We start from the raw sequence: 16,181 nt of genomic DNA on the forward strand, positions 1-16,181 counted from the left end.
CTGTCCCTTCTGTAGGGGGAAGCATCCCATTCTGAGCTCCTCCATCTATACCCTCCAACCCGGCTGCACCAGTCCCTGTCTGTACAGGGAATCGTTCCCTTCAGAGCTCCCCCATCTATGCCCCACACCCCAGCTATCTCAGTCCCACTCTGTAGAGGGGATCGCCCTGTTCTCAAGCCCCATCCTTTGCCCCGATACCCAGTTATAAATCCCCTGTATCCTGCTGGCCCCACAAGACTCTCCAATCTATTATGCCTCTGGGATCCACTGGGGGGCAGCAGACAGCAAGATAAGTCTGACCCCCACAGCAGCAGCTGCAGAGGGCAAGGAGCTACCTTTACACATTCTCTCTCCAACGGCCTCACTTGCTCTGTGTGTGGTAGGCCACAGTAGCTGATGAGTACAGGGTCTCTGCATCTTGCTGTTCACCACCATGGGGTCTCCATGAGGATCCCAGGGAAGGAGAAGCTCTGCGGGTACTGTGGAGACAGAGAAGTCAGTCAGAAGGGTTGTTAACTCTGAATCCTGCTGATGACTGTTTGCACATAATGGGTTGAAGTTTCCCAATCCATTTAAGAGGCAGGGCAAATTCCACCGGTAGCTCTAGATCCTGCTGATTGTGATTTCCATTTCATGTGCTGAGGTTTTTAAACCTGCCTAAGGAATCCGGGTCACCAAATTTAACAGGTGTTGGGAGCCCAAATCCCCTAGACAGCTGTAAAAAACCTGAAAAGCCAGACTGTTATCCCCCCACCTTCCTACAGAAGACTGGGATGTGCTCTAGTGAGGGTGGAGGCGCCCAGTCTCCCAGCGTCAAAATTATTTTTTCCCTGCTGTGCACTCCTGTGAAACTAGTGGGCTTCTGCTTCCCTGGATGTGGGGGTGGATAACACCAGGGTAGGGAATTGTGATCCCCTCCCTCAATTTAAAGGCACTTCTACCTCTACCCCATAACAAGGGGGTAGGAAAAACACATTGCCCCCACTGTGCAGTGGCAGTCAAAAAAACTAACAGAATGTTAGGAATCATTAGGAAAGGAACAGATAACAAGAAAATATCATAATGCTTCTATATAAACCTATGATATGCCCACACCTTGAATACTCATGCAGATCTGGTCGTCCCATCTCAAAAAAGATATATTGGAACTGGAAAAGGTACAGAGAAGGGCAACAAAAATGATCAGGGGTATGGAACAGCTTCCATATGAGAAGAGATTAATAAGACTGGGACTTTTCAGGTTGGTAAAGAGACAAGTAAAGGGGGGATATGATAGAGGTCTATAAAATCTTAAGTGGTGTGGAGAAAGCGAATAAGGAAGTGTTATTTACTCCTTCACATAACACAAGAACTAGTGGTCACCCAATTAAATTAATAGGCAGAAAGTTTAAAACAAACAAAAGGAAGTACTTCTTCACACAACACACAATCAACCTGTGGAACTCTTTGCCAGGGGATGTTGTGAAGGCCAAAACTATAACAGAGTTAAAAAAAGAACTAGATACATTCATGGAGGATAGGTCCATCAGTGGCTATTAGCCAGGATGGGCAGGGATGCAACTCCATGCTCTGAGTGTCCCTAGCCTTTGTTTGCCAGAAGCTGGGAGTGGAGGACAGGGGATGGATCACTTGACGATTCCCTGTTCTGCTCATTCCCTCTGAAGCACCTGGCATTGGCCACTGTTGGAAGACAGGATACTGGGCTAGATAGACCATTAGTCTGACTCAGTATGGCCGTTATTATGTTCTTATAGTGACATAGGCCCCAATTCCAGGGTCTGTGGCCCCAACATTCCAGGGTCAGTGGCTCTGTAACTGAGGTCTTATGTTCCAAACAGGAAGTGATGCACATAGCAGACAGGAAGTCTCAAGTTCATTCATGCTTCCCACCACTGCAGTGGGGGTAGGAGGAAACAACAGATTGAGGGAGAGGCCTGAGGAAAGGGTGGGGATTAACCCTTTAACGGACGAAGGGCTACAGTCCTGTTTCAACCTGCTATCTCTGGTGACTTCCCATATCCCTCCTGCCACACAGGGCCAGGCCTATGAATCCCTCCAGCACTAAGGACCAGCCTGAACTGGTGCTGGATGTGGTGGTGCTGGATGTGAGGCTCAGGGATGGCCACCAAGTCACCGATGACCACACTCCAGCTCTGCACTATGTTATAGACAGTGACAGCAAAACAGCGGCCCTCAGGGTCAGCCAGACTGAACGTGCTGCCAGGAAACCAGGCAAGAGCATGAGCAACATGTTGGGACAGAAGTTGAGGTGATGGATGGATGGTGCTGAGGATATATAGATGGATGGATGGAAGGCCACACCCATGATCATGAGGATGAATGGATGGGTGGATGGAACTGAGGAAGCATGGATGGATGAACGGAGCTCAGGAGTGACAGATAGGTAGCAGAATGGACAGATAGATGGAGCTCAGCAGTGACTGATGGATAGCAGGATGGATGGATGGACAGATGGAGATCAAGACTGATAGAAGGATAGCAGGATGGACAGGGCTCTGGACTGACAGATGGATAGCAGGTTGGACAGAGCTCAGGACTGACGGATAGCAGGATGAATGGATGGACAGGGCTCTGGACTGACAGATGGATAGCAGGATGGACGAATGGACAGAACTCAGGACAGACAGATGATAACAGGATGGACAGATGAATGACACGGAAGATGGATATATGACATAAATAGAAAGCATTAAAGATGGATGGATGGACAGGCCAGTACTCACAAGGGCACTTTCTCGTTTGTGGTAAGGCTGAAGACCACCCTGCCCAGCACTATGGCCCCAATGTTCACACACAGCCTCAGGGCACTCAGGAGCCGATGCTCCAGTGCCACCTTCTGGCACAAGGACCCCGGTACTGCCCATCCCCACAGGGGCCCAGCTGGAATGGATGCAGGCTTCCCAGTGTGCTGTGCAGTTTGTTACCCTTCACTTTGCCCTGCATGGGGAGGAAGGATGGCAGGGTCACTGACAGAAACATGTCTCCAGGTAGTCCAGGCAGGGAAGGGCAGGGAGCAGGGTGGATGCTCTACCATGTTCTCCAGGAGGCTGGTGAGACACTCCAGGAAATCCAGGAGCTGCTGCTGGGGCTGCCAGGGTTTGGGCCAGGCTGGCTCAAAGGATGCTGCATGGAAAAAACCCTCTAGGGCCTCTGTATAATTCTCCTCATACTTATGCAGCTGACCCAAGAGAAACACAGCACAATCCTATGGCTACAGCAGCAGGGTTTGGAGCCAGGGCTCCTGGGTTCTGTTCCAGGCCTTAGAGGGTCTATTGGGTTAGAGTGAGGGGCTGGGAGCCAAGAGTCCCGGTTTCTATTCCTGGCTCAAGGTGGAGGTGGGGTCCACTGGGTTAGAACAGCATGTGTGGGGAAGAAGCAGGATTCCTGGGTTCAGTTCCTGGCTCTGGTAGGGAAGAGGGGTTTAGTGGTTAGACCAGAGAGTAGCAGTGACATACAGACACCGAGCAGAGCTCAGTCCTTCCAACAGGGGGCAGCAGACACACACACACACAGAGTACGTCACAGCTCTTTCTAACTAGACAGCCAAAGAGAAAGCACCCCAACTGAGTCCTGGCCCTGCTTCCTGCAGCTCAGTGCAACTTTAGAACCACATTGGGGCACTGATGCCAGCACTGACATCCGGAAGAGAGCACCCCTACTGAGCCCCCATGCCTTTCAACCACACTTTCCGCTCTCCTCCTTCTCACTGTAGCTCTGTTGAGGTGCAGGTCTGGGTTATAGGATGCTGTAGGATCCACCTTTTCCTAGCGTGGAGAGGAAATCAGTGTCAGAGCACCCCCTACAGAGCCTCTCGCCTGCTCCCTGCAGCACAGCACCTCCAGCGTGGTGCTGGAGCACTGGCACCAGCATTGGCTCCTAAAGAATAGTGCCCTTTACTGAGCCTTCTGTCCCGCTCCCTGCAGAACAGGGCTCCCTTGCAGCCAACCGAAGACAGAGCAGTACCTACCGCCTAGGCATAGGTACTTAGGGCCTGCTGGGAGATATTGGGGTTCTGGCCTGTGTTGAAGAACAGCAAGAGGTAGGCATTTCCTAGGATGTCTGTGGCAGAAAGACAGAGAGGTTAGCACTGAGAACAGATGGACAGAGGGCATCAAAGATGAATGGCTGGCTGGCTGGAGGGGTATAGTTGAGGATGAAGGATTGAATGGATGGCTACAGGTAATGATGGGTGAAGTGACGGCTATAGCTGAAGATGGATGAACAGAAGCATATAGCTGAGGGAGATGGATGGATACAACTGAGGATGGATGGCATATAGCTGAGGAGGGATGGAAGGATGGACAGAGGCATATAGCTGAGGATGGATGGTGGGATGGATGGATACAGTTGAGGATGAATGGATGGAGGGAAGGATGGCTATAACTGAGGAAAGAGAAATGGCAGGACATAGCTGAGAATGGATATATCAGAGATTGGAGGGATGTGGGACCTAGCTGGATCTAGACTGTTCTCAGTGGTACCTGATGACAGAACAAGAAGTAATGATCTCAAGTTGCAGTGGGGGAGGTTTAGGTTGGATATTAGGAAAAACTTTTTCACTAGGAGGGTGGTGAAGCACTGGAATGGGTTACCTAGGGAGGTGGTGGAATCTCCATCCTTAGAGGTTTTTAAGGTCAGGCTTGACAAAGCCCTGACTGGTATGATTTAGTTGGGAATTGGTCCTGCTTTGAGCAGGGGGTTGGACTAGATGACCTCCTGAGGTCCCTTCCAACCCTGATATTCTATGATTCTGTGATCAAGGATGGAGGGTTGTGTTGCCAGCAGATAACTGCCTGAGGCCAAGCAACAGCGGGGGGGTCCGTCGCCTGGTGTGCCGCGCCAATAAACACACCAGGGTGGAGAAGCAAACCAAGTTTATTTGAGATCTCAAAGCGGTGCAGGGAGGCTGATGCCTCAAATCAAGCATGATTAAAACAAGCAGTCTGTTCCTTTATATCCCATGAGAACTTTTCTCGCTGACTAGCAATTCCCCGTTTCCCCTCCCTCTTCTGTCCAGCTGCAGCATTCTCTTCTCATTCAATCTTTTGTCTTCCCCCTTTTTCCCCCCTCTCTGCTGCTGAGACATGTATGCTGTATCTAAAAGCGGCCTTGAAACTCGCTTCAATTTAGCTCCAGTGTGTTACAGCAGGGAACTGGCTGTTACAATCAGAAAACTAACTGCTGACATTACATTTTACAGCTCTTAACATATTAGGTTACACTAGGTTACACAAAGTGTTTAACATGGAGGAACTTTGGTTCATTGAGGCCTACAACAGGAAGGCTTCATTGACACTTGTGGTCTACCACCCTCCCGAGTTACCTAGGGTTATGCCAGAGTGACACCAACAGTTGAATGGATGGATGGATGGATATATCTGAGGATGGAAGGATGGTGGGACATAGCTGAGAATGGATATATCTGAGGATGAAGGGATGGTGGGACATAGCTGCACAGCTGAAAATGGAGGGCTGAATGGAGGGATATTACTGGGGTATATTCTCCTCTCCCTAGAGCCAGGTGAAGGGCAGGAAGTTCCAGAGCATGCTGTTCAATGATCATAAGAGTCAGCTCTGTGTGTGTGTGTTCCCTCTGGCACAGCAGATCCCGAGAGAAACCTCAAGGACCACAGACTCTGATAAGGTACGAAGGCACCCGGCCAGGTTTATTGCCAAACGAAACAGTCTCCAGCTCCCCGGATCAGATGTCTACAGTTCTGCTAGTACATATGTGCTCCCTGACATGGACTGGCTCAGTCAGTGGCGGGAATTACCACTGCCCCCTAGGCCAGACCAAGACAACTACACAGAGGTGCAGTCTTATACACAGGTATAAACAAGTTACACATACTTCTGACGTATTGAGGTACAACCCCTCTACACAGTATGGTGCCACCTATCACCTTGTACATGTTGGTTCAAGCAAAACAACTCTATCCATCATATTACCCTTTTGACCCTGTCTTTAGGATGGGTCAGCATGTTCTGTGTGAAATGTGTTAGTATCAGAGCACTCTGGTACCATCCTGGCATATGTTTATATCTCTAGTGTCCAGTACCATTCAGGTATGTGTGTTTTTGCAACATCAGTCTTCTTCTTGCCAGCTTCTGTGAGCAGGGCCTGCCTTTAGCTTACAGCTTTGCTTTGCTTTATGTTAGCAAAGTCTTAACCATTACTGTAGCTCAGGCCTTAGGCCTCATACCGGGCCTCTGATATAAGGGTTTATGTTTCAGGGCCTCATCTTACTACAGCTGAGTTACTTAAGTCCTCAAATCATAGTTTAAAGCAGCGGTTTTCAAGCTTTTTGAGCTGAGCCCCTTCTTTAAGTTACAATTTTGGGTTGTACCCCCCAATACCTGCCCCTCTCCCATGGGGTTTTCAGGGTGGGGGAAGGTGATGCTATGGTCTCTGGAGGCAGAGTGAGAGATGGAGCCAGCACTGGGTGTCCAGGTGTTTACACTGACCCAGAGGCTGGATGGCCTGCTGAGGTGAGTCAGGAGTGGAGGTGGCACTCTCTTTCCCACTCTCCCCTCTGCGCGGTGCTGGCCCGAACCCCCCTGAATGTTCCTTAGAGAGCATGCCCCACAGTTTGAAAACCTCTGGTTTAAAGACTTCAAGTTACAGAGAATCCACCATTTACACTAGTTTAAACCTGCAAGTGACCCATGCCCCATGCTGCAGAGGAAGGCAAAACTTCCCCAGGGTCTCTGCCAATCTGACCTGGGGGGAAATTCCTTCCCAACCCCAAATATGGTGATCAGTTAGAATGGGGGATGCCAACCTGAGCCCAAGAGGGAGCCAAAATTTACCAATGTACATTGCCAAAGAGCCACAGTAATATGTCAGCAGCTCCCCATCAGCTCCCCCCTCTCAGCACCTCCCACCCACCGTCAGCCTCACCTATCAGCGCCTCCCCCTCCCTCCCTGCACCTCCCTATCAGCTGTTTTGTGGCATGCAGGAAGCTATAGAGGGTGAGGGAAGGAGTGAGGGCACGGCTGGATCAGGGGAGGAGGTGGGAAAGGGTAGAGTGGAGGCAGGGCCTGTGGCAGAGCCAAGCCAGGGGTTGAGCAGTGAGCACCCCCTAGCATATTGGAAAGTTGGCACCTGTAGTTCCAGCCCTGGAGTCGGTGCCTATACAAGGAGACACATATTAACGTCCGAAAAGCCGCATGTGGCTCTGGAGCCACAAGTTGGCCACCCCAAGTTAGACCCTGAGCATGTGGGCAAGACCCACCAGGCGATACCTGGGAAAGAATTCTCTGTAGTAACTCAGAGCCCTACCCATCCAGTGTCCCATCACCAGCCATTGGGGATTTTTGCTACCGGCAGTCACCAATGGGCCACATGCCATCATAGGCAGTCCCATCATCCCTCTATAAACTTATCAAGCTCAGTCTTGAAGCCAGTTAGGTTTTTTGCCCCCACTGCTCCCCTGGAAGGCTGTTCCAGAACCTCACTCTTCTGATGGTTAAAAACGTTCGCCTAATTTTGAGCCTAAGCTTGTTGAGGGCCAGTTTATATCCATTTGTTTTTGGCGCTTAACTTAAAGAACTCCTCTCCCTCCCTATTTATCCCTCTAATGTATTTCTAGAGGACAATCCTATCTACCCTCAGCTTTCTTTTGGTTAGGCTACACAAGGCAAGCTCTTTGAATCTCCTCTCATAAGATAAGTTTTCCATTTCTCTGATAACCCTAGTAGCCCTTCTCTGCACCTGTTCCAGCTTGAATTCATCTTTCTTAAACATGGGAGACCAGAACTGCACACAGTATTCCAGATTAGGTCTCATCAGTGCCTTTTACAATGGTACTAACACTTCCCTGTCTCTACTGGAAATACATCGCCTGATGCATACTAGGACCCTGTTTCCTGTTGCAGGCCTGTTATTTGCCACCGATCTTGGGCTGGGGGCTTTAAATAGCAAAAGGAAAATGGCTAAAGCAGCCCAGATGCTCAGAGTGAGGGCACAGAGAAAAGCACATGGAAAAATGGAGAGGCTAAATCACATGCAGGGATTGCAAAAGCAGAAGACAGTCTAAGGGGGGCTATATGGCAAGGCTCTGTGTGTGGGGGGGGGAGTATCTGTGTGTGCATCGCTGTGTCTGTGCTGGGATCAGTATGTGTGTGTGCAGGAATCAGTGTGTGTGTATCGCTATGTGTGTGTGCAGAGATCACTGTGTGTGTGTGTGTGTGTGTGTGTAGGGAGCAGCATCTGTGCGTGTTGTGTGTGTGTCTTCAGGGATCAGTGTTTGTGTGCACAGTGATCAGTGTGTGTCACTATGTGTGTGCAGAGGGATCACTGTGTGTGTCCATTGCTGTGTGTGCGCGCAGGGATCACTGGGTGTGTTCATCACTCTGCGTGTGTGTGTGTGTGCGCGTGCAGGGATCAGTGTGTGTGTGTGTATGTGTGTAGGGAGCAGTGTCTCTGTCGTGTGTGTGTGTGTCTGTGTGTTTGTGTTCAGGGATCAGTGTGTGTGTGTGTGTGTGTGTGTAGGGAGCAGTGTCCGTGTCGTGTGTGTGTGTGTCTGTGTGTTTGTGTTCAGGGATCAGTGTGTGTGTGTCACTGTGTGTGCACAGAGATCACTGTATGTTCTCATCGCTTTGTATGTGTCTGTGTACTGCTATGTGTGTGCGCAGTGATCAGTGTATGTGTGCATTGCTATATGTGCAGGATCGGAGTGCAGGGATCAGTGTGCGTGTGTGTGCAGAGACTAGTGTGTGTGTATATGTGTGCACTGCTGTGTGTGCAGGGATCAGTGTGTGTTTGTGTGCAAGATCAGAGTGTGTGTGTCGTGTGTGTGTACGCAGGGATCAGTGTGTGCGCACAGAGATCAGAGTATGTGTTGTTTGTGCAGGGAACAGCGCATGTCTATCGCTGTGTGTGTGTGTGTGCGCAGGAATCAGTGTGTGTATGCGAGCATTGCTGTGTGTGAAGGCACCAGTGTGTGGGGAGGGGCGGGGAGGGGACTTCTGGCAGAGTTTGCAAGGTGGTGGTTTCCTTCTCCCTCCTCAACTATGATTGCCCAGCTCCTCCCCTTCCTCCACCTCTGAGCTTCACCAGAGGAGAGCGGAGCTTGGACAGGGCAGGGACATCTATTGGGCTGGAGGGGAATGCTATGCTCTGCACACACACAGCACCTTCACTGCACGCCCCCCCCACACACACACACTGCTTTTGCACTGCACCCCCCCAGCCCTTGCATTGCTCTTCACACACACAGCCCTGATCGCTACCCCCCCGCTTCTGCATTGCAACCTGCCACACACTCCCTGCATCGCAACCCCTGCATTCCTCCTCCCCGCCAGCCCCTGCATTGCACCACCTACCCACACAACACTTGCGTTGGTCCAGACCCCTCCCACCTCCCCCCATTTACCAGCCCTCTACAACCTGGTCTGTGCTCTCTACACTGCCCACCTCTCCCACTCCTGGGATCCCTTTTTAATTCCATGCTCTGCTAGGGTTGCTGCCTGTCCAGGTTTTCCCAGGAAAACCCTTTTCCCTTTGTTGAGATAGCTGTCCTGGGAAGCCTGTCTGGGTGCTTGGTTCGTGCTATCAGCTGTCCAGTGTGATGGGCTCAGGACCATCCCAGCTGTATGTAACAGGTGGCAACCCTACAGATCTTCCAGTGGTCCTGGGTTCTGTGGGACTGTCCCGCTTTGACCCCAACCCCCTATCGCGGTTGAAGCGGCTCCTATCCTGTGGGGATGGCTGAGCTCCACTCCCCGCTCTAGGCATTCTGCCCTGATCCCTGGCACATTGGGTTGAAGCAACGCACATGTTTGGCTCAGCCCCGCTGAGGGGGGACCGAGGGCATGGCCAGGCCAAACACAAACGTTGCTGTGATTCCACACACCAGGAACCAGGGCGTAACGCCCACAGCGGGGAACTGAGCCCAGCCAGCCCTGCAGGAGCTGCCAGTATAGGGTGAGTATGAGACAGGCTCACTCTGCAACTCACCCCCCACCTACACTGGGGGCAGCACCTGTCCCTCCAGGGGCCTTCCACCCCCAGGCAGCACCTAGCCCCTGCATCCACAGGCCTCTTTTCCCCTGGGGGCAGCACCCATCCCACTGTAGCCACTTGAAATATTGGGAGGTATAACCCTATCCCAGCCTGTGCTGCCCAACCCCTCCCCAGGCTGAGTACACCCTGCCATCCACCTCCCCTGATTTACATCCACTCCCTTGCAACCTGGCTTGTGCTCTGCACACTGCCCACCTCCATCTCTGCTGGGATCCCTTTCTGATTCCACCCCCCTGGCCAGCTACCAGGTTCCCTCACCAATCCTCCCTCTGCATCCCCCCCAGCCTGCACTCTCCACACTGCCACCTCCCGCAATTTACCGTGCCCCTGCAGCCTGGCCTGCACTCCCCACACCATCCTCCTCCCTGCTGCTGGGATCTCTCCCCAATTCCCATTCTTTGCCTGCATGTCCCACACTGCTGTCTCCTCTATTGCTGGGATCTCTTCCCCAGTTTACCACTCCCCTCCCACCTGGCCTGTGCTCTCCACGCCACCTACCTCCCTCACTCCTGGGATCCTTCCCTGATCTCATACCCCAACACCCAACCTGCCTTCCCCACACTACCCACTTCCCCCACTGCAGACATCTTTGATCCAACAAGAAATAGAAACCAGGATACAAAAGATCTTTTTTTTTCTTTCTTTTTTTGCTAATCCTTATTTCTGAGAGGGTGAACAGCCTATTTACAAAGGTCACTTTACACAGTGCACAAATCCATCGGTTGCGAGATGCCAAAACCAACCCTGCTTCTCCCATTGTGGGGCCCAAAGATTATAAATCCTCATGAAAGTGACGGCTAAATTAATGAGTGTGAAATGAACATGGCTGAACTTTTAAGGGTGGGGAATAACTGCAAAGGGAAGGATGAGGTGGAGTGTACTCAGGGGAACACACTGGATAACACTGAGAAATACACACACACATATGAACACAAGCATAAATATAGAAGCAAAAATACACTTACACAGAACTATGCATGTACACACCCATGGAGCTACGCACCCTCCCCCATTCAGAGAGAAACACACACATAGCAAGAGGCACCTACCCACATGTATATCTGCACGCATAAACAAGAGAGAAAGACACACCAAAATACACACAGATTTAAGCACACATATTGACTTACACACAGAGACAATACACAGCTATCTAGATTTATACACCCATGTGTACAGACAAACACACCCACACATAGATTGACCCACATACACACACAGAGGCAAACACACCAGGATACACACATAGATTTGCATGCACACATAGACACATACACACAAGCACACACAAATACATTATCTCTCACACACAGAAAACAACAATGACTTTGTAACCTATTAAGCAGAGTACATCAGAACCAGGCCCAGATCCTCAAAGGTATTTAGGTGCCTTGAGGATCTTGGTCCAAATGCGATGGGATACTACAGTCAGATGGTGTCAATTTTACAATCTGAGAGGGGCAATCCAAGGGTGAGAGAGATTTACAGTCTGAAAGACAGTCTGTTGGTGACAGATTGTGACAATGAAATTGACACTCAGAAGCGACAGGGCATTACAGACTAGGATGAGAAGTCAAGACAATCTGCCAGTGCCAATCAGAGGTTGATTACATTATAATACCTAAAAGAAATATCTCAATACTGCGGAGAATCTCAAATCCAGACAATATGCATTTTCGCTCTTTCCCCTGCTGACGGATGGGCTGAATTTCCAAGAAGCAGGTGTGGAAGGCACATTACCGGTTATATCCTCTTCATCTTGTACGCCTTGCTGGCTCCAGGATGTGGCTCCAGCTCATTGCTGGGAGAGGCGAAGGTGAAGAAGCTGTTGCTCAATTCACCCGCAGGTGGGGATGTGGCAAAGAAGGGTTTGAAATGGAAGTCTCCCTCCCCACACCTGCCCCGGACTGGCGTGGCATCCCCAGGGAACTTGGCAGCATTACCTAGGAAGGAGGTGATACAAGGTCAGTTGGATGCTGGATTCTCTATCAAGATAGACATTAGTGACTACAGTAGTGTGACAATTTGGGGATTGAACATAGAATCTCCAAATCTAAGACCATGAGTGACCATGGCTCGATTTAAATACAGGAGCTAAGGTTGGATTTCTCACAGGACATGGTGGAATTTGAAGGCTTGATTTAGACCTAAATCCATTAGCCTGGATTCGTAAACCTTTTGATGAGGAGGTACCAGCCACGAAAGAAACAAATGCAACGCTCAAGAGTCCAACCCCCAAAATTCATGAGATATGCTTACAAAATCATGATGTTTTTAAAATTATATTATATAAAAAATTTCCTTCTGGTTCTGTAGCATTTATTGTTCACAGTTTCCCTCTTTTCTCTGCAGCCATGGGGGCTAGAAACTTACCCTTTTTTTAAACACACCAAAAGCCCAGAGACTCACAGTAAAGTTTGTGTGTTGGTGATACCACATGGCTAGCTAAGGTTGGAGATATTACAAGGGATGTTCAAAGCTTTCGGATTCAGGGTGTGAACTAGCCCATGTTCTGGAGAAATCCCCTCTGAGGGAGGAGAAAGGAGCTTAATCTCCATGGCCCATTCAGTCCATGGTCTCTCCTCTTAGGCTGCCAAGGAGGGGGGCTATTAGTGTGAGTGGGGTTTGATAGATGGACAACTGTCCAAGCTGAGAACCCATCAACTTGTCTCACACAGGAGTGTCTAATCAAATATTTCACAGCACTTGGAGAGTGACTGCTCTGTATGAAGCCCTTCTCCTTCAAACACACACACATATGTGCCTCCTCCTGTCCTATGGCATGGAGGGAGAGTTCAGTCTCTATAGCTCACTAAACCCTTGTCCCCTCCACTAACAGTGTCAGTGTAGTGACTCCTTATGCTTGCTTTTGCAACCTCTGTGAGTAGTGAAATGAGAACTCTCCACAGATCTTACCCAATGGGAAGCCAAAGACAGCAGGCTGAGGCATCATGGGAGGCTCGTGGGCAGCCTCCTGATTAGCCATGGCAATGTTGCGCAGACAGAGGCTGTCATAGAGGCCCTGGAGCTTCTGGTACTGGCGGTTACGCTCCATGAGCTTCTCAGAGAGCTCGCTGAACTTCTTCTTGTACTCCTCCAGCACCTTCTTCAGGGAGGAGACCTTGCTCTTCATGGAGGTCAATTCCATGTCCTTGCTCTGCAGCTGCTGGGTGTACACCTTCTCCATCTGCTTCAGGTGTCCCTCAGCCTTGCTGTAGGTGTATTCCTGGTACAGGCGCTCCTGGTGAACCTGCCATGTGGAGATTATGACAGGTGTGACAGGCTTCTTTGACCACTAATTGTCAAAGGAAAGTGAAGTCACTGCATCAGAGATATCGTAGCATGACTACAGTGTACCAAAGGAAGGATGGTCTGGAGTTAAGGCACTGACTGGGACTTATGAGATCTGGATTCAGTTCCCACTGCTGCCACAGTGACTTTGGGTAAGTCACTTAGGTCAATATTCTCAAGAGGAACTCAAATTTAGGGTTGCCAACATGAGACATCTACGGACTGATTTTCAGATGTGCTGAGCACTCCACACTCCAGCTGAAGCTGATAAGAGCTGTGGGGTGCACAGTGTGATGTTATTGACGTAAACTGTGACTATATAAATCCTTGTTGCAACCAGGGTCCTATGGTTGCACCAGGTCTTGTATAAGGAGGCCAAGTGGGGTGTCTATGGAAAGGTTGTAGTCTGCTGGTTATGATTATGCTGTCTGTATGTGTGTATCTCTTTTTTTATATTCAAAGTTGTGAATATTGACTATGTACTTGTTTGGTTCTAAGTAGCCTCAGTGAAGCATTTGGTCAGCTTCTTCGGAAAAGACTATTCTGAGTAAGTGCCCAATCAAGAAACACTTAACTAACAATGGATTTTGTGAGGTGCCAATCCACATCTGAGCTTTCCTGGGAACATTCACACTAACATGTAAAGAATGGTGTTGGCCTGCAAAAAGTGCATCATTCATAGACATGTGACTTGCCCAGGTGACTGCAAACTCCATCTTGTTGAGGGAATTTTACACAGGAGAACAAAGGGGTTTCCACTCACAAGAGAAAGACGATATAAGGCCCTGAAAACCCCTCCATTTTGTCTTCAGCTAGCTCAAAAGATAGCCTCTCCATCCCAAAGACATGCTTGAAAGAAACTGGAACAAAAGACAGTAACTACGGGGGTGGGGAGGTGAGTAATTACTGGACCCAGACTAGAAAGGAGTCTAGTCTGTAAAAGAAGCAAATTGGAACATCTCTGAGAGTGAGATTTACCTGCATTTAGTTTCCTACTGTATTAGCCTTAGATTTGCATGTTTTTGTTTTATTTTGCTTGGTAATCTACTTTGATCTGTCTGTTATTACTTGAAAACACTTAAATCCTACTTATTATACTTAATAAAATCACTTTTTGCTTATTAATTGACACAGAGCGAGTAATTAATTCCTGGGAAAGCAAAAAACTGTGCATCTCTCTCTATCAGTGTTATAGAGGGTGAATAATTTATGAGTTTACCCTGCATAAGCTTTAAACAGACTAAAACAGATTTATTTGGGCTTTGGATCCCATTGGGAACTGGGTATCTGGGTGCTAGAGACAGGAGAATTTTTTAAGCTGTTTTCAGTTAAGTCTTCAGCTTGTGGGGGATGTGGTTCAGACCTGGGTCTGTGTTTGTAGCAGGCTAGCGTGTCTGTCTCAACAAGACAGACTACTGAAGTCCCAAGCTGGTAGGGAAAATGGGCTCAGAAGTAGTCTCAGCACATCAGGTGGCAGTCCCAAGGGGGTTTCTGTGACTCAGCCTGTCACACACAGCATCTCTGTAAATCAGGTTATATGGGTCTCATGTTGAGCACTCAAATGCGAGGTTCCTAAAATTAGTGGACACTTAAAAATGTTGCTTTAATGTCCGTACTTCAGTTCCCTACATGTAAAATGGAGATAGTAATAGAGACATACTTCTCCTTGAGGATAATTCATGAATGTTTGTGAGGTGCTTTGATATTGTTGTGATGTAAGAAAGAAAGAATGTATAGCAAAGATGGAGAGAACTTTCCACAGTGACAGATGAGAAAGAGAGGAATGGCTAATAGAGTGATAATGTTTTACACTGACAGTTGGACAGAGAAGAAGGGAGGGAGAAGTGCAAATGCCACACTCTGGTGATTTTGAACCAGAGAGTGAACCTTCTCTGTGGTCCCAACAAAACCAAACAATGGGATTTCTTAATCCTATTCCATTCCCTTTGGCTCCTTTCCACAGTTTTCAGGCCAAAAAATATAGCATGCTGGCCCTCCCTTTGGAGTCACCTAGGTGTCAGCTCTGCCCTCCATGTACGAGATATAGGTAGCCATAAAGACTGAATTTTGGATTTTTCATTCCTTTAACAAACAAAATCTCTTCCCAATTATATTTTCAGAGACATTTTTGAATGTGTCTACCTATCCTAGGACATCATGCTGATACCCCACCTGGGGTGGATTTACCTGGTATGTCCAGAAGGCGAGTGCGCGGGAGCTGATGTCCAGCACAGTCTCTGGCCGAAGTCCAGTCAACACCATGGCCTTGTGTTCTTCAGAGGGACTTAGCTCGGTGCGAACAATGTCTAACTTGCCAGAGAGGGCACTGTTGCAGGCAGGACAGACTGCTGGTGAACGGCTGAATTCCCCACTACCGTGCTGGTCACAGAAGATGTGTGAGCAAGCTGTGACCCAGGCATAGCCAGAGAGCTTGACACGGCACTTGCGGTAATTGCATAGCAACCTATCCTCACACACGGACATTTCAACTGAGCCAATAGCAAGGGTGTTGACTCCAAAACAAATACCCCCTGGTGGAAAGGAATTTGCCAATCACCACACCAAACCTATAAAGCAAAACAAACATACAAGCTGGGATTCTTAAAGCAGCCTAAGAGAGTTAGGTGTTCAACTCCCATTGAATTATGGGATTCAGGCATCTAACTTCCTTATGCTGCTTTATAAATTCCACCCTAAAAGCTGAAGTGGAAACACTGACACTTTTATGCAGCATCAAAATAACCAGTTGGATATTTTTCTTCAGAAACCTCTTGCCTCTGTGAAGAAAAAAATGGCCCAATTTTCAAAAGTGGTGGCAACCAAAATCCCACATTTGGCCAC

General features: G+C 49.0%; 1 protein-coding gene and 1 pseudogene across 1 annotated transcript; both read right to left on the reverse strand.

Moving 5' to 3' along the window:
* Window positions 1-425: 425 nt before the first annotated feature.
* On the reverse strand, window positions 426-5,933 carry LOC127042171 (tetratricopeptide repeat protein 5-like; annotated as a pseudogene).
* A 5,859-nt stretch (window positions 5,934-11,792) lies between these two features.
* Window positions 11,793-15,839, reverse strand: CCNB1IP1 (cyclin B1 interacting protein 1). Its single transcript, XM_050935827.1, has 3 exons — window positions 15,528-15,839; window positions 12,966-13,299; window positions 11,793-11,992 (listed from the first exon to the last, which is right to left on the reverse strand). The coding sequence occupies exons 1-3, from the start codon at window positions 15,822-15,824 to the stop codon at window positions 11,793-11,795; spliced, it is 831 nt and encodes a 276-aa protein (XP_050791784.1). The 5' UTR covers window positions 15,825-15,839.
* Between the last annotated feature and the right edge of the window lie 342 nt (window positions 15,840-16,181).

Source organism: Gopherus flavomarginatus, unplaced genomic scaffold, assembly GCF_025201925.1.
Source record: "Gopherus flavomarginatus isolate rGopFla2 unplaced genomic scaffold, rGopFla2.mat.asm mat_scaffold_34_arrow_ctg1, whole genome shotgun sequence".
Lineage (NCBI taxonomy): Eukaryota > Metazoa > Chordata > Testudines > Testudinidae > Gopherus > Gopherus flavomarginatus.